General features: G+C 47.2%; 1 protein-coding gene across 15 annotated transcripts in view; it reads right to left on the bottom strand.

Annotated features, from left to right (window-relative positions):
- Positions 1-19,469, bottom strand: part of LOC117515402 (AP-3 complex subunit beta-2) — a 207,692-nt gene that overhangs the window by 97,557 nt on the left and 90,666 nt on the right. For all 15 annotated transcript variants that reach the window (XM_034175956.1, XM_034175958.1, XM_034175957.1 and 12 more), the window contains exons 7-8: positions 12,896-13,078; positions 839-1,036 (exon numbers count right to left, since the gene is read on the bottom strand). In XM_034175956.1, coding sequence (XP_034031847.1) covers positions 839-1,036; positions 12,896-13,078 — 381 coding nt within the window. The remainder of the gene's footprint in view (positions 1-838; positions 1,037-12,895; positions 13,079-19,469) is intronic.

Genomic DNA, 19,469 nt, shown 5'->3' with positions numbered 1-19,469 from the left:
AAATGTGAAGCATGGGGGTGGAAACATCATACTCTGGGGGTGCTCTTCTGCAAAGGGGACAGGACAACTGCACCGTATTGAAGGGAGGATGGATGGGGTCATGTATTGCGAGATTTTGGCAAACAACCTCCTTCCCTCAGTAAGCGCATTGAAGATGGGTCATGGCTGGGTCTTCCAGCATGACAATGACCCCAAAGACAGAGCCAGTGCAACTAAGGAGGGGCTCCGTAAGAAGTATTTCAAGGTCCTGGAGTGGCCTGGCCAGTCTCCAGACCTGAATTCAATAGAAAATCTTTGGAGGGAGCTGAAACTCCAAACCTGAAAGATCTAGAGAAGATCTGTATGGAGGAGTGGACCAAAATATATATATATATATATATATATATATATATATATATATATATATATATATATATATATATATATATATATATATATATATATATATATATATAGTACAGCTGCTGGTGGTGCCATGAATCTTCTTGAGGTGGTTCCTGAGGAGGAATATGACTTGTGTCTTTATTGTTTCTTTCAGTGTAAATGATATTATAGAGCTAGACTTGCAGTCAGTTTTTGAGCTATTCCAAAATGAAAACACCTCTTTTGGTGGGGAGATAAAACACAGATCACCCAGGGTGACCACAGTGGCAGTAATTAAATGTAATGCTTCATTAATCTCTGTGAAGAAAACTGTCTCTTGTCACAGTGTCACAGCAGTGGTATTTGTAACAGTTATGTGTTTGACTTCTGACTGCCTCAAACTATTAATGAGCAACGTTCCGCTCTGCGTGCCTAAACTATGCGACAGATGTGCACTATGTCAGACTTCTCTCACAGCTGCATTGCGGCTCTGCAGGAGTGGCTTGGTGTTCCTCAGCAGCAGCCGATGATCTGGATCCATCACGTATGGCTTCCTCTTGGCCATGGCAGCTGCCTCGGCTTTCTTCTCCTTTTCCTCTTCATCCTCGTCCTCGTCTTCATCTGAGCCATAAAAGGTCTTCTCTCCGCTGCTTCCCTCCTCTAGCAGGGACTCCTGTAGTATTACCAGACGTTAAAAACAATGGGAAGGAAATATTTTTATTGTAGTAATACAATGATAATCTGAATATATGTGATACAAAATGCTGTACCATCTTTGAGAAGCTTTATGATGTTATTACGAGTGTTCAGCAAGCAAACAATGTGTTCCTGCAGCAGTTCTGTTAATGACTGAAACAAATTGGTTCATTTGTTGATGTCAAACACTGAGAATAGATGTCAGTTTTGTCTAAAAACCTGATAAATATGCGTGAAAAAAACACCATATTGGCAACACACACAGTTTGCAGGTTGTACCACTGCACAGATGCTATGACAGAGCTAAAATTATAATTTAATCCACAAAATTAACTGCTGTATTATTGTGCAATGCATTTTGTATATAAAGGGGTACTGCTTCATTATTTTACCAATAACAATCTAGCCAAAAATAATAGTAGTAATAATAATAACAACAACAAGAAGTTATAATAATAACAACATAAACACGAGGTGTATTAGATAAGAAACCGACACTTTTATTTATTTTTTAACTATATGGATTTGAATGACGTGCGATTACACCAATCATGCTTGAACCCTCGTGCGCATGTGTGAGTTTTTTCACGCGTCGGTGACGTCATTTCCCTGTGGGCAGGCCTTGAGTGAGATGTGGTCCCGCCCTCTCGGCTGAATTCCTTTGTTTCACACGCTGCTCGAGACGGCGCGCGTTGCTTTATCAAAATTTTTTCTGGAGGACACTATTCGAGAAATTTAGCTGGTTTTCGGTGAAAAGTTTAATGGCTGATGAGAAATTATGGGGTGTTTCTGTCGCTGTAAGGACTTCCCACGGAGCGGGACGTCGCACAGCGCTTCCAGGCGCCGTCGTCGGCCTGTTTTGACCTGAAAACATCCTAATTTAAGGCTTAATTCACCCAGGACGTCGTGAGAGAACAGAGAAGATTCAGAAGAGGCCGGCATGAGGACTTTATGCGGACATTCCACTGTTTAAGGACATTTTGTAATGAAAGACGTGCGCGCAAATTCGCCGAGTCGTTTCCGTGACGACTCGGCGAATCTGTGTGCGCGGCGACAGGAAAAACACCTCCGTGTTGAAAATCATTTGTAAAATTCAGGCGGCTTTTGATGGCTTTCAACAAGTGAGTAACTGAGAAATTATTTAACAGCTTGGGCATGTTCCAACTTGCCCGTTAAGGTTTCCAATGGAGGTGTTTTTCCTGTCGCGACCCCCCGCGCTCGGGTCCGGCCCGACATGCGACTCTGCCCACACGTTCTTTCATTACAAAATGTCCGTTAACAATGGAATGTCCGAATAAACTCCTCATGCCGACTTCTTCTGAAAGTTCTCTGTTCTCTGACGACTTCCTGGGTCAACAGAGGAAGTTTTCAACTTGAAACAGCAAGACGCTGCCGCCTCGAAGCGCAGATCGCCGTCAGGCGCTGTGGGCCGTCCTTAAAGCCACACTACCAGACCAAAATCTCTCATCAGCCGTTAAAATTTTTACTGAAAACCAGCTGAATTTATCGAATGGTGTCCACTCAGTTGTGCCTTACAGCTTTTGAAAAAATTTTTATCAAACAAAGCAGCAGTCTCTGAGCCATTCCTAAACAATGAAAAAACGACGAGAGGGTGGGCGACTCCTCACTCAAAGACTGCCCACAGGCGAATGACGTAACCGACAGGCGTGAAAAAACTCTTGCATGCCCATGAGGGTTCAAGCATGTCTGATGTAACCACACGTGATTCAAATCCATATGGTTTTTGAAAAAAATAATAAGGTCGGATACTTTTCTAATAGACCACGTAAATATAAATCATCCTCCATAGACTTGTCAAAAACAAAAGGTCTTGTTTTACTGCCGCTTTGCTTACAAACATTTATGGAATAAATACACCTTTAGGGCCACTTCACACATAACACAAAAGACGTAGAAACCGGAAGAAAATCTACAAACTAAACATGAAATGGGGAACCATGAAGCATTCCACCTGCTGCCATAAGGGATGCACAGTGCCAAAGGCGTGCATGACACACCCGCGACGGTTTCGTGCACGCGCACGAGTGTGCACAAACACAGTGCGAGCAGCTGGAACGTGTGGAACCACATCGTGCAGCTGCTATGGAGAAGCAAAAAATAAAATAAATAAAAATAAATAAAGGCGTTTGAGGTGGCTTGGATTTTTCACGAATGGCATGTAATTCCTCCTCTGTGCGCTAGTTGGCTTCAATCGTGTTATGTGTGAAGGAGCCCTTAAGGGTTGCAAATCCACTAAAGTAATATTTTCATTTTCAAATATATTTATTGTGAAACATTTCTTTCAACAAGGCACTTGGTCTGACATTTACATGTTTCTTATTAGAAAGAAAAAAAATCTGACACATACATAAACAACAAAAATGCATAGTGACAATATCTAAAATAGAAATAAAAATAATCAAAACATAAGAAACAATAACAGTAACACAATAATAATACTTAAAATAAAAAAACAATAAACAGCAATAGCCCGCTGTAAAGAAATTAAGTATTAAATACAAGACCTACAAGACATATAGGACAAGGCCCCCACAACCCAAGTCTTCGCTTCACACCCCAATCAGATAAGTGGGTTAACAGGAGCTGCACGAGTGTGTGATTAGAGGTGGAGGTGACTTTCCACCTTCTGACTGTTTTTGCTACTGGGTGTGCACACACCCACATCTCACTGTTTGTGCTCCTCGCCAGCAGTACCAGATCCAACCTGGGAATTCGGGACTTGGCGGCTCCAATATTCACCAGGTTCGGTGGCGGTGTGTATTGACTGCTATCAGATTCTGAGATTGTCTGTATATTCGTTGTGCACATTCACAACATTAAATTGTTACCTTTTGGCTCATCTATTGACCGTTCATTTGCGCCCCCTGTTGTGGGTCCGTGTCACTACACTTTCCCCAACAGGATATCTCGGCCAACGTCATGGATCCCGAGGGGCGTCAACCATCTGTTGGACAGCCAATGGAAGAGCAGGGTGCGCAGGCGTCGGCTGGAGGCGTGATTGGTGAGTTGCAGCACATCCTCACCGCCTTTACCGCTCGGATGGACCTGATAACCGAGCAAAACGTCATCCTTAATCGCAGGATGGAGGCTCTCACCGCGCAGGTGGAAGCGCGCGCTCAGGGCGCTGCTGCAGCTCCTCCTCCTGCCGACCCGGTGCCGAATACAGACATTCCACTGGTCATTCAACGACCCCCCCCCACCATCCCCTGAAGCATACATAAGCCCCCCAGAGCCATACGGAGGTTGTGTGGAGACATGCGCGGAGTTTCTTATGAAGTGTTCGCTCGTCTTTGCACAACGTCCCGTGATGTACGCGTCTGACGCCAGCAAGGTGGCTTACGTGATTAATTTGCTTCGTGTCGAGGCACGCGCTTGGGCTACAGCGCTTTGGGAACAGAGTTCACGGCTCCTCGCCTCTTATACTGGGTTTGTGAGGGAGCTCAGAACTGTTTTTGATCACCCTAACAGAGGCGAAACCGCGTCTACCGTGCTGCTGTCAATGAGACAGGGGCGCCGCAGCGCAGCCGAATATGCAGTCGACTTCCGCATCACGGCTGCGAGATCCGGCTGGAATATGACTGTGCTCCGCGCCGCCTTCATAAACGGACTGTCGTCGGTCCTGAAGGAGCACCTGGTGGCTAAGGAGGAACCGCGGGATTTGGCTGAGCTTATCGATTTGGTTATACGATTGGACAATCAGTTAGAAGAACGCCGACGGGAGCGAGGCGAAGGGTGTGGTCAGGCACAAGCTGTCCCTCTTCCTCCCGGGTCCGAAAGAGACGGTGCTGACGGTGCTACGGACACGAGCAGGGCCACATTCAGACAGAGGAGGCTGGTCCGCGGGGAGTGTTTTGTCTGCTGCTCGAATGAGCATCAGCAGAGAGACTGCCTCAAACGGTCAAAACACAAACGCCCGCCCTTAGAGACTGGGCTGAGGGGGGGTCAAAACATTCACGTGGGTCATACACATCTGTCAACACGACTCCCAGTTAAAATCCTGAGCGGGGATTTAACCCTTCAAGCCCCAGCACTGGTGGACACGGGGTCAGAAGGGAATCTGCTGGATAGCAGATGGGCAAGGGAGGTAGGGCTCCCTCTGGTGGCGCTTTCTTCGCCAGTGAAGGTGCGAGCACTAGATGGCACTCTTCTCCCTCACACACAAGACACTACCTGTAACCCTGGTAGTGTCTGGGAATCAACGGGAGGAGATTGAGTTTGTCCAGTTGTGTGGGCCGCCAGAAGAGGAGGTACTGCAGGCCCACCACCAGAGGGCGCCCTGCCTGAAGTGCGGGCTTCAGGCACGAGAGGGCGCTGCCGCCACGGATACAGCCAGGGGTGACAGCTGTCACTCATTATCTCATGACAGCTGTCACCCATCTACACTTCATCGTACTACTGCATAAAACCCGGACGTCATCTCCACCTCATTGCCGAGATATCATCTACCTGTGAAGGTAATATTCTCTGCTGTATCTGAACTTAACACTGACTTTATAGTCTGAACTTCACTTTATAGTCTGAACTTCTTTGCAGCCGTTTTCCTGTGGGTGTTGCCTTATCTGTGGGACTGGCGTTTTGGTGTGATCAGCGACGGCTTCGCTTCACACCCCAACCAGATAAGTGGGTTAACAGGAGCTGCACGAGTGTGTGATTAGAGGTGGAGGTGACTTTCCACCTTCTGACTGTTTTTGTTACTGGGGGTGCACACACCCACATCTCACTGTTTGTGCTCCTCACCAGCAGTACCAGATCCGACAGTCGGGGACGGTGATCACCTGGGAATTCAGGACTTGGCGGCTCCAGTATTCACCAGGTTTGGTGGCGGCGGAAATCGTGTGGTTCCGGCTCTTCTCAGGACAGACGTCTTCTATCCTCGAGCCTGCCCACACGTCACCTTTGTGTATTGACTGCTATCAGATTCTGAGATTGTCTGTATATTTGTTGTGCACATTCACAACATTAAATTGTTACCTTTTGGCTCATCTATTGACCGTTCATTTGCGCCCCCTGTTGATCTTACGCTCTGCTTCACTTAAAGATGGGAGGTTGCATTTATCCAGAAATGACTGTGCTGCATCTGGCGATGTATTATGTTCGGATGTGTATACATTTTTGTAGAATTGCATGAATCGGTCATTAATGTCTTCATGTGAAGTGAGGGCAAGTCCCACTCCTGAATTGATTTTATGAATTGCTCTGTCATTTTCAATTTTACATAATTGTCTTGCTAGTAATTTATGCGGTTTATCACCAAACTCAAAGTGCTTTTGTTTTACAAAAACAAAGGCTCTGCTAATCTTATCAGACAGTATTTTATTCAGCTCGTATTTGAGTGCAGCGATCTTTTGTGTGTTTTCCCAAAGAGGGTTGCTGAGCATTATCTCTGTCTAGCTGACTAATTTGTTTTTCCTAATTCCATTTGTCGTTCCTTATTACTCTTTTTAAGGGATGATTGAAAAGAGATAGCACAGCCTCTGAAATATGCCTTAAAGGTTTCCCACAATAGTGTGGGTGAAATGTCATCTTCACCATTAGTTTCAAAGAAGAGTTTTATGTGTGTTTCTAGGTATTCACAAAACTTGATGTTTGTAAGGACTTCTGGATTGAATCTCCAGTTTTTTTGGTTGGATATATTCCCAGGGAGCTTACTAAAGTAATATTTTCCTTTGTTAACACTATATATATATTGCTACAAATGACTGTATTTTTATAACAACTTTATTTCTGTATAGCACTCACAAACATATCAAATCAAAACTTTCATGTAAAATAATATAATTTAAAAAGTAAAAATAAAAACAATCACAAAAAACATGTTAATAAATACTCATAAAATACACACTAAAATGTAAAGAATAAATAACTGATTAACATATGCCATATGTGTATGACACTATTGTCATCAACCGACCTCAGGTTTGGATAAATAACCTAATCTGATAAATTTTACACTTTTGGCAGGGAACCCATTTTAAAACAAGAGCAATCAGATTTCTGACGTCTGCCAATCCGGATCTGGATCACCTCCAAAATTCAGTGGAGTCTTCAATGCCCTAATATGTATCTGTCATGCAAATTTGGTGAGAATCTGTGAAGTAGTTTTGACGTAATCCTCCAAAGCCAATATAAAGTGAAATCAGAATATGGATCTGGATCACCTTCAAAATTTAATGGAGTCTTCCATGGGCTAATATGTATCTGCGGTGAAGATTTTGTCAAAATCAGTGCAGTAGTTCTGATGTAATCCTAGAAATCCTAAATAAATAAACGTCCTTGGCGGACGTAATAACAACAATTAATTTGGTTTATGCCATTTTCTCCACTGATACCTTTAAAAGAATGCCACTATACACATGAACATCATCACCCAATTACCATTTAAGTACTACATATACTGACCGTCTCTCTTGATCTAATTTCCAAGATTATTTTGGCCTGTTGCACGAAGCAGTCGCACACTTTCTTATTCATGCCTTTAGGCTGCTTATGGGCTTTTTTTTTTTTTTTTTACATTAGCTATTCTTCTGATTAACTCACTCGGCCTACAATCTGAAACCTCAATTCCCTTACTGAGCTTGTGTGTTGTTTTCAGGGAAAGCCTTTATCGTGAAAAAGATAAGAAAAGATAACTTGAGGTAACTTCTGTCACTTGAGGTGCACCCTCTTGGCCCTTTCTGGAATACTTTGGACAACACTGGATTAAACCATGTTTCTTTTTGGAAATACGTGTCACTCAACATAAATCTGTAGATTCGTGTCTCTGACATGAAAAGACATACTGGGCCAAATCCACTAAGATCCCACATAGCAATTAAAAAAGAAAAGAAAAACAATCTCTTTCAACTGTGCACACAGCTGTCTGTGTTCCACTGGCAGAATGTAGCATAATTATTCACTTGTTTGCTTCAATAATGTGGCCGGAACAAGAATTACACATCTGAAATCAGAGATTTTTTTAAGCGTTTGTTATAATGGCCAGTGGATGTGATTGGTTCACATGCTGTGCATCCTCTGTGCACATCCGTGATGTCCCACACAGAATCAGACATGTGCGATTGTGTGTGGTCCACCCGTTATGCATAGACACATTTATTCTTAAAGAAACAAGCATGAAATGAAACTCTTTTAACGTGTTTTGGTTCTCTTACTAATTCAGCGCACCCATTTCACTGCACAGCTACTCTTGCCGGGGCAATCACTGCCCCACTACTTCAACACACTCTCCATTGAAGGCCGGTGTTACATTGTATTCATTCTCCTGGGGGTTGATCTCTCTAGGGCACCACAGTGGCTTAGTGGTGAGCACTAATGCGTTGCAGGAAGAAGGTCGTAGGATTGCTTCCCACCTTTTCTGTGTGGAGACTGCATTGGTTTCCTCTGGGCACTATGGTTTCCTCCCATAACCAAAATCATGCCTATTTAGGGTCTCCTACTTTCTCTGCCTCTGATCAAGGCAGCGTCTCTACTCCTGGCATCGCAGAGTTCCGGACCATGGCTACCCACTGTTCCCTGTGGTTGGATTGCCTGTAACCATAATTAGGATGGGTTATATGCAGAAGACATATGTCATTGTATATATTTACAATAAAGGCCACTCTTTTCTTTGGTTTATGATTCTGACTCCCTGGTTTTCTGAAGCGGAGCTGAACCACACGCACGAGCTGCAAGGGAGCATGCCATTAACAACAGAGAGGATCAGAAAGGAACAGTCGCTTCTGGAAGTGGCTGAGCTGCTGCCAGCCTGGCCACAGTTGCAACGAACATCAGGACTTCTGCATTTAATGTTTTTTTTGTTGTTGTTTTTTGCTGTTGATGGTTTTTTATTGAGGTGCACAATCTTGCAGGAGTGGAGTATAGGACTGTGTCGCTTTTAATCTTTTTTATCTAGAGCGCTCTCTGTCTCTCCCCTCTCCCCCTCTCTCTGTCTCTCTGTCTCTCTCTGAGAACGTTTGGTTTGGTGGAAGTTCTTTGATGTGCTCGAAACAGTGAGGAAATATGATGACATGCTTTCATTAAATGACACACTGCTCAGTTCCAGCTCCAACAGTGCACATATGTCTTTAAACTGGGAAAACCTTTCTGCCAAATACCGTGGAAATGTGATGCCATATGTGCATCAGACCCAAAATGCAGGAGGACATATCTGTACTAAATCAACGTGCAGATCCACCTCAGATCAGCTGTGGAGACTGCCGTGTGAAAAAAACAAGGGAATAGAGACTTACAATATTTCTGATGAATAAATCAAATCAAATCAGAGGATGCACACCCCTGAAGCACTGCTGGACATCGCTGTGTCACAGAGAAAAGACTGTTCAAGCACATAAATGATTGCTGTGTGTAGATCTCAGAGCCAAAATGACCCTTAATTGAAGTAAGCAAGTATAGAAAATGGATGGATTACATACTGGACATGGAAGATATGACACTAGATCCAGCAGGGACATCAATCTGCAAATCAGTGAGTTCTCTGTTGGCTTTATTATTTTTATTATTATTATTTTATTTTGCCATTATTTGGAACAGTGAAGGAATTTCCACAATCTATTCACATGGATAATAGCAGGATAACAAGAGCTGAACACTTTGTCTGCAAATGTGTCATTCGTCTTCAGCTGCAAGTGACCACTTCAGTGAGACACCAACTACGACACTGTTGCTTGTTCGCAGTTTTGGTTGCTAATATATGTCTCCAACTGCTCATTCTGCTCAGTGAGATAGGACCCTAACTTTCTTACTTTCCAGTGATTTCACTTCTGCGTCAGTTTTAAATTTTAAAATCCTTCACTAATAAACAATTTGATTCTTGTGTCGATGCCTGATCAGTTTTGTTTACTATGGCAAGAAGCACATTTTCTTTTAAATGAAATATGCAGAAAATGCCAGGTCCATTTACAGGACAAACAGCTACTGCAGAAAAGGAAAAACGTAAAGGTGAAAACAGAAAAGACTTCTATATGGAAAATGGCCTTAATTGTCCTTTGTTGTGGCAGCACGGTGGCTTAGTAGTTAGCACTGTTGCCTCACGGCGAGAAGGTTGTGGGTTCAATTCCCATGGCCTTTCTGTGTGGAGTTTGCATGTTCTCCCCGTGTGTGCGTGGGTTTCCTCCAGGTGCTCCAGTTTCCTCCCACATCCAAAGACATGCAGGTTAGGTGGATTGGAGTCTGTCCGTAGGTGTGTGTGTGTGTGTGTGTGTGTGTGTGAGAAAGTGTCTGTGCTTGTTTGTCTGTTTGTGGCCCTGCGACAGACAAGTGTCCTGTCCTGGGTGTACCCCGCCTCACGCTCTATGACTCCTGGGATAGGCTCCAGCCCCCCGCAACCCTTAATTGGACTAAGCAGTAGAAGATGAATGAATGAATGTCCTTTGTTGTAATGTGTTTTTTTTCTTGTGTGCAAAATCAGTTTTATCACAAAACAAATTGATTCTGTGCCAACGCAGGGTCAACAATGGTACAAAATGCTATAAATATTTTCAGTTTGTTGAAAAATGTTCTTGTTCAGATCTTTCTACAGTTAGAGATCTGTCTACAGAGTGTTATATTTAGCAACATCCAGGAGCTGGCTTGTTGTGTTCCTAAAATAATCCTGCTGAAAAATGGATAACTAGAAATAAAATCCTCTGTTCGCCAATTTCAATTTACGAGGGCTGTCAATAAAGTAACAGTCCTTTTTATTTTTTTCAAAAACTATATGGATTTCATTCATATGTTTTTACTTCAGACATGCTTGAACCCTCGTGCGCATGCGTGAGTTTTTCCACGCCTGTCGGTGACGTCATTCGCCTGTGAGCACTCCTTGTGGGAGGAGTCGTCCAGCCCCTCGTCGGAATTCCTTTGTCTGAGAAGTTGCTGAGAGACTGGCGCGTTGTTTGATCAAAATTTTTTCTAAACCTGTGAGACACATCGAAGTGGACACGGTTCGAAAAATTAAGCTGGTTTTCAGTGAAAATTTTAACGGCTGATGAGAGATTCTGAGGTGATACTGTCGCTTTAAGGACTTTTCACGGTGGGAGACGTCGCGCAGTGCTCTCAGGCAGCGTCATCAGCCTGTTCAAGCTGAAAACCTCCACATTTCAGGCTCTATTGATCCAGGACGTCGTGAGAGAACAGAGAAGTTTCAGAAGAAGTCGGTTTCAGCATTTTATCCGGATATTCCACTGTTAAAGGAGATTTTTTTTTTAATGAAAGACGTGCAGACGGATCCGCACGTCGGGACGCAGCCGACGCGGTGCGGCGGCACAGGAAAAACACCTCTGTGTTGATAACCATTTGTAAAATCCAGGCGGCTTTTGATGGCTTTCAATGGAGTGAGTATATGAGAAATTGTTTAACAGGCAGGACATGTTCCAACTTGTCCTTAAGGCTTTCAACGGAGGTGTTTTTCCTGTGCCGCCGCACCGCGTCGGCTGCGTCCCGACGCGCGGACCCGTCCGCACGTCTTTCATTAAAAAAAATCTCCTTTAACAGTGGAATATCCGGATAAAATGCTGAAACCGACTTCTTCTGAAACTTCTCTGTTCTCTCACGACGTCCTGGATCAATAGAGCCTGAAATGTGGAGGTTTTCAGCTTGAACAGGCTGATGACGCCGCCTGAGAGCGCTGCGCGACGTCTCCCACCGTGAAAAGTCCTTAAAGCGACAGTATCACCTCAAAATCTCTCATCAGCCGTTAAAATTTTCACTGAAAACCAGCTTAATTTTTCGAACCGTGTCCACTTCGATGTGTCTCACAGGTTTAGAAAAAATTTTGATCAAACAACGCGCCAGTCTCTCAGCAACTTCTCAGACAAAGGAATTCCGACGAGGGGCTGGACGACTCCTCCCACAAGGAGTGCTCACAGGCGAATGACGTCACGGACAGGCGTGGAAAAACTCACGCATGCGCACGAGGGTTCAAGCATGTCTGACGTAAAAACATATGAATGAAATCCATATAGTTTTTGAAAAAAATAAAAAGGACCGTTACTTTATTGACAGCCCTCGTATGTTCATTTATATAGCGCCAAATCACAACAAAGTTGCCTCAAGACACGTCACATAAGTAAGGTCTAACCTTACCAACTCCCAGAGCAGCAGTGGTCAGGAAAAACTCCCTCTGAGGAAGAAACCTCAAGCAGACCAGAGTCAAAGGGATGACCCTCTGTTTGGGCCATGCTACAGACACAAATTACAAAACAATTCACAAAATGAATATACAGGAAATGCTGCCAGTGCACAGGACAGGAGGGTTTCGGGAACAGATACCACACCCATCTCTGGATGGAGCTGCACCTCAAACAGAGAGAAAAGAAAAACAGATTCAGGTCTAAATATTTTAGTGTTTTTATTTATTCATTTATTTTCTTAGCATTGTTGAACTGGAAATTCTAACTTCTTGTTAGAATTTCAGTTAGAATCTCAGACTCTTGGAACATCTTGTCAGATGGCATCATATCAGCTCCTAGTATTAATAGCGTCATGAATCATTTGGATAAACTGTACAAAGACCTACCCCTAATATATGACCATAAAGTTATGCCTGCTACCAGAGACACCTCAAGAGCTGCATAGCTACACTACTATCAAGACGTCCTGAGAGGGCTAGAGGTAGTAGGAGAGCTGAGAAAAAAGGCACTTGACTGAGCCGAACGTCGTGAATCATTGTAGGTTTCAAGTTGAGAGTGTCTACGTAAACTTCTAAATTGAAAAGGTTTTCTGTCCATTGGTTCCAGTTCATAGACTCTTTCACCATCTTTTCAAGAGTAAAAAGCCTTTCCATCTGGGTATGTAATTTAGGCAGAAACAACTCAAAAACACCCATAAAGGGTTAACTCACATTAATGTTTGGGTTGAGGAATTGGGTCCTGGCGTAGCGCGTCAGCATGTTGATGATGACGACCTGACCCCACTCCTCCACATCAATGAGAAGGTTGCACAGCTTCCTGTAGTTTTTGTGGATCAGGTCAATGCGCTCTGGGCACACCTCTTCAAAAGCCATGACTACGCTTCCTGCAACCAACTACAACCATTTTCTCATCAGGGCATAAAAAGAGAATTGTACAAGTACTTCTACATACAGGTGCATCTCAAGTTGTTAGAATATCATAAAAAAGTTTTTAAAAATTTCATCAGATAATTCCAAAAGTGAAAATTTTACATATTCTGGACTAAAATGTTTGAAATAGTTTTTAAAATTTAATTTACAGAATTACAGCCTACAAGTAAAAAACACCCCCTCCCCCCCCCCCCCCCCCCCAAAAAAAACTGTACCTCAAAATATTAGAATACTTCATTTCAACTTTGAGTAACTCACTATTTTTGCCATTTTAAATACCATGAAACTCTCAGTCTGGTTCAGTAACGCAAACAAACAGGGAAAGTGTGGCAGGAAAAGATGCATAAGCAACAGAGATTGAGATTGTCAAGCAAAAAACTTGGGGGAGTTTTACAAGGAAGGGAATGAGGCTGGACCCCATCAAGAGCCACTGTGCATAGATGTGTCCCGGAAATGGCTACAAGTCTCTCATTCCCAGTGTTGAGTCCTCAACCAGAGACAATGTCGGGAGGTTTTTACTTGGGCTAAGGAGAAAAAGAACTGGATCACCGCTCAGTGGTCCAAAGTCCTCTTTTCAGATGAAAGCAGCATTAGCATTTCGTTTGGAAATAAAGGTCCCACAGTCTGGAGGAAGACTGGAGAGGCACAGAATCCAAGTTACTTTAAGTCCAATGTGAATTTCCCACAGTAATTTTACGATTTGGGGGGCCATGTCATCTGCTGGTGTTGGTCCACTGTTTTTAAGTCCAAAGTCAACGCAGCCGTCTACCAGGAGATTTTAGAGCACTTCATGCTTGAATCTGCTGACAAGCTATAATGAGAAGCTTGTTGTGTGGGCCGCCAGAAGAGGAGGTACTGCTGGCCCACCACCAGAGGGCGCCCTGCCTGAACTGCGGGCTTCAGGCACGAGAGGGCGCTGCCGCCACGGACACAGCCAGGGGTGACAGCTGTCACTCATTATCTCATGACAGCTGTCATCCATCTACACTTCTCATTCCACTCCATAAAAACCGGACGTCATCTCCACCTCGTTGCCGAGATATCATCTACCTGTGAAGGTAATATTCTCAGCCTTAACACTAAACTGTGTCTTAGTCTGAACTCTTTTTGCAGCCGCTTTCCTGTGATGTTCCTTATCTGAGAGATTGGCATTTGGTGTGATCAGTGACGGCTTCGCTTCACACCCCAACCAGATAAGTGGTTAGACAGGAGCTGCACGAGTGTGTATTAGAGGTGGAGGTGGAATTCCCACCATTGTTGTTTCTGGGTGTGCACGCACCCACATCTGACTGTTTTTGCTCCTCGCCAGCAGTACCAGATCCGACACTCGGAGACGGTGGCCACCTGGGGACTCGGAACTTGGCGGCTCCAGTATTCTCCGGGTTCGGTGGCGGAGGAAATCATGTGGTTCCGGTTCTTCTCAGGACACACGTCTTCTATCCTCGAGCCTGCCCACACGTCACCTTTGTGGATTGACTGTTTGCTCAAATTCTGTAATCCTCTGTGTTTTTGTTGTGCTCTTTCACAACAGTAAAGTGTTCATATCCGACTCTTTCATTGTCCGATCATTTACACCCCCTGTTGTGGGTCCGTGTCACTACACTCTCCCAACAGGATATCTCGGCCAGCGTCATGGATCCCGAGGGGCGTCAACCATCTGTTGGACAACCAATGGAAGAGCAGGGTGCACAGGCGTCTGCAGGAGGCGTGATTGCTGAGTTGCAGCAAATCCTCACCGCCTTTACCGCTCGGTTGGATTTGATGACCGAGCAAAACGTCATCCTTAACCGCAAGATGGAGGCTCTCACCTCGCAGGTGGAAGCGCGCGCTCAGGGCACTGCTGCAGCTCCTCCTCCTGCCGACCCGGTGCAGAATATAGACGTTTCACTGGTCATTCAACGACCCCCCCACCATCCCCTGAAGCATACATAAGTCACCCAGAGCCGTACGGAGGTTGTGTGGAGACGTGCGCGGACTTTCTTATGCAGTGTTCGCTCGTCTTTGCACAACGTCCCGTCATGTACGCGTCTGACGCCAGTAAGGTGGCTTATGTAATTAACTTGCTTCGTGGTGAGGCACGCGCTTGGGCTACAGCGCTTTGGGAGCAAAATTCACGGCTCCTTACCACTTATACTGGGTTTGTGAGGGAGTTCAGAACAGTTTTTGATCACCCTAATAGAGGAGAGACTGCTTCAACTGTGCTGCTGTCAATGAGACAGGGGCGCCGGAGAGCAGCCGAATATGCAGTCGACTTCCGCATCGCGGCTGCGAGGTCCAGCTGGAATAACGTTGCGCTCTGCGCCGCCTTCATAAACAGACTGTCGTCGGTCCTGAAGGAGCATCTGGTAGCCAAGGAAGAACCGCAGGATTTAGATGGGCTCATTGATCTCGTTATACGGTTAGACAATCGGTTAGAGGAACGCCGTCGGGAGCGAGACGAAGGACGTGGCCGGGCACGCGCCGTCCCTCTCCCTTCCGGGTCCGAAAAGGTTCCGCCCTCCCCATGCTCCACAGCCTCAACGCTCCGTGTGGCTACAGCTCCCCCTGCTGATGAAGCTATGGACACGAGCAGGGCCACATTTAGACCACCGAACAGACAGAGGAGGCTGGCCCGTGGGGAGTGCTTTGTCTGCGGCTCGAGTGAGCATCTGCAGAGAAACTGCCCCAAGCGGTTAAACACCAACGCCGCCCCTAGAAACTGGGCTTAGGGTGGGCCAAGACATTCACGTGGGACATACACATATTTCCACACGACTCCCAGTTACAATCCTGAGCGGGGATTTAACCCTTCAAGCCCCAGCACTGGTGGACACGGGGTCAGAAGGGAATCTGCAAGACAGCAGATGGGCTAGGGAGGTAGGGCTCCCTCTGGTGGCACTCTCTTCGCCATTGCAGGTGCGGGCACTAGATGGCACCCTTCTCCCTTTAATCACGCACAAGACACAACCTGTAACTCTGGTGGTGTCTGGAAATCATCGGGAGGAGATTGAGTTTTTTGTGACTCCTTCTATCTCCCGCGTGATTTTGGGCTTCCCTTGGATGTTGAAACACAATCCCCGGATTGACTGGCCGTCTGGGGTGGTGGTTCAGTGGAGCGAAACCTGCCATCGGGTGTGTTTAGGATCCTCGGTTCCTCCCGGTTTACAGGCTAAGGAGGAGGTCAAAGTCCCTCCCAATCTGACGGCAGTGCCGGCTGAGTACCACGATCTTGCTGACGTCTTCAGCAAGGATCTGGCACTCACCCTTCCCCCGCACCGTCCGTACGATTGTGCCATTGATTTGATTCCAAGGGTTGAGTTTCCGTCCAGCAGGCTGTACAACCTCTCACGACCTGAGCGCGAATCAATGGAGACCTACATCCGGGACTCATTAGCTGCCGGGCTGATCCGGAATTCCACCTCCCCGATGGGTGCAGGTTTCTTTTTTGTGGGCAAGAAAGACGGCGGACTCCGTCCATGCATTGATTACAGGGGGCTGAATGAGATTACGGTTCGCAATCGATACCCGTTGCCCCTGTTAGATTCAGTGTTCACGCCCCTGCATGGAGCCAAAATCTTCACCAAGTTGGATCTTAGAAATGCATACCACCTGGTTCGGATCCGGAAGGGAGACGAGTGGAAGACGGCATTTAACACCCTGTTAGGTCATTTTGAGTACCTGGTCATGCCGTTCGGCCTCACTAACGCCCCTGCGACGTTCCAAGCTTTGGTTAATGACGTCTTGTGGGACTTCCTGTACCGATTCGTCTTCGTATATCTGGACGATATACTCATCTTTTCTCCGGATCCTGAGACTCATGTCCAGCATGTACGTCAGGTCCTGCAGCGGTTGTTGGAGAACCAGCTGTTTGTGAAGGGCGAGAAGTGTGAGTTTCACCGCACCTCTTTGTCCTTCCTGGGGTTTATCATCTCCTCCAACTCCGTCACCCCTGATCCGGCCAAGGTTGCGGCGGTGAGAGATTGGCCCCAACCCACTAGCCGTAGGAAGCTGCAACAGTTCCTCGGCTTTGCAAATTTCTACAGGAGGTTCATTAAGGGCTACAGTCAGGTAGTTATCCCCCTGACAGCCCTGACCTCTCCAAAAGTCCCCTTCACCTGGTCGGATCAGTGCGAAGCCGCATTCAGGGAGTTGAAATGACGGTTCTCGACTGCACCAGTTCTGGTGCAGCCCGACCCTGGCCACCAGTTTGTGGTTGAAGTGGACGCCTCTGACTCAGGGATAGGAGCCGTGCTATCCCAGAGCGGAGAGACCGATAAGGTTCTTCCCCCGTGTGCCTACTTTTCTCACAGGTTGACCCCGGCTGAACGGAACTATGACGTCGGCAACCGAGAACTCCTTGTGGTGAAAGAGGCTCTTGAGGAGTGGAGACACCTGTTGGAGGGAGCGTCTGTGCCGTTCACGGTTTTGACTGACCATCGGAACCTGGAGTATATCAGGACCGCCAAGCGGCTGAACCCCAGGCAAGCCCGCTGGTCACTGTTCATCGGGCGTTTTGACTTCCGGATCACCTATCGCCCCGGGACCAAGAACCAAAGATCAGATGCCTTGTCCCGGGTACACAAAGACAAAGTCAAAACTGAGCTGTCGGATCCACCGGAGCCCATCATTCCGGAGTCCACTATCGTGGCTACCCTCACCTGGGACGTGGAGAAGACCATCCGGGAGGCCCTGGCACGGAACCCGGACCCCGGAACTGGACCAAAAAATCGTCTGTACGTCCCACCAGAGGCCAGAGCTGCAGTCTTGGATTTCTGTCACGGTTCCAAGCTCTCCTGTCATCCAGGGGTGCGAAGGACCGTGGCAGTTGTCCGGCAGCGCTTCTGGTGGGCATCTATGGAAGCCGACATCCGGGAGTATATCCAGGCCTGCACCACCTGTGCCAGGGGCCAGGCAGACCATAAGAGGACCCAAGGACTTCTCCAGCTGCTCCCGGTGCCTCATCGCCCCTGGTCCCATATCTGCCTGGATTTCGTCACGGGCCTCCCGCCGTCCCAGGGCATGACGACCATCCTCACGATAGTGGACCGATTCTCCAAGGCGGCCCACTTCGTGGCCCTCCCGAAGCTCCCAACGGCGCAGGAGACGGCTGACCTCCTGGTCCACCACGTCGTTCGCCTGCATGGGATACCAGCTGACGTAGTCTCGGATCATGGTCCCCAGTTTTCCTCTCAAGTCTGGAGGAGTTTCTGCAGGGAACTGGGGGCCACCGTGAGCCTCTCGTCCGGGTACCACCCACAGACGAACGAACAGGCAGAACAGGCCAACCAACAGTTGGAACAGACCCTCCGCTGTGTGACATCCGCGCACCCGACGGCCTGGAGTAACCATCTGGCCTGGATCGAGTATGCACACAACAGTCAGGTGTCTTCTGCCACCGGCCTCTCCCCGTTTGAGGTGTGTCGGGGGTACCAGCCGCCGTTGTTTCCCGTGGTGAAGGGAAGGTCGGTGTGCCCTCGGTCCAGGCCCACCTGCGGAGGTGCCGTCGGGTGTGGCGCACCGCCCGTTCTGCCTTATTAAAGGCCCGGATGAGGGCTAAGACCCATGCAGACCGCCGGCGGTCCCCGGCCCCTGCATACCAGCCCGGGCAGGAGGTGTGGTTATCAACTAAGGACATTCCCCTGCAGGTGGACTCACCAAAACTGATGGACAGATTCATTGGACGCTTCAAGATCCTCAAAATCCTCAGTCCTGCTGCAGTAAAGCTCCAACTCCCGGCTTCACTGCGGATCCACCCTGTTTTTCATGTCTCCTGGATTAAACCACACCTCACCTCACCCCTCTGTGCTCCCGGTCCGGCACCGCCTCCTGCCCGGATCATCAACGGGGAGCCGGCTTGGACAGTGCGCCGGCTCCTGGACGTCCGTCGAATGGGCCGGGGTTCCAGTATTTGGTGGACTGGGAGGGGTATGGACCTGAAGAACGCTCCTGGGTAAAGAGGAGCTTCATCCTGGACCCGGCCTTCCTGGCCGATTTCTACCGCCGTCACCCGGACAAGCCTGGTCGGGCGCCAGGAGGCACCCGTTGAGGGGGGGGTCCTGTTGTGTGGGCCGCCAGAAGAGGAGGTACTGCTGGCCCACCACCAGAGGATGCCCTGCCTGAAGTGCGGGCTTCAGGCACGAGAGGGCGCTGCCGCCACGGACACAGCCGGGGGTGACAGCTGTCACTTATTATCTCATGACAGCTGTCATCCATCTACACTTCATCATTCCACTCCATAAAAACCGGACGTCATCTCCACCTCGTTGCCGAGATATCATCTACCTGTGAAGGTAATATTCTCAGTCTTAACACTAAACTGTGTCTTAGTTTGAACTCTTTTTGCAGCCGCTTTCCTGTGGTGTTCCTTATCTGAGAG

Source organism: Thalassophryne amazonica, chromosome 8, assembly GCF_902500255.1.
Source record: "Thalassophryne amazonica chromosome 8, fThaAma1.1, whole genome shotgun sequence".
NCBI classification, from domain to species: Eukaryota; Metazoa; Chordata; class Actinopteri; order Batrachoidiformes; family Batrachoididae; genus Thalassophryne; species Thalassophryne amazonica.
This window is presented reverse-complemented; position numbering and strand designations above follow the sequence as displayed.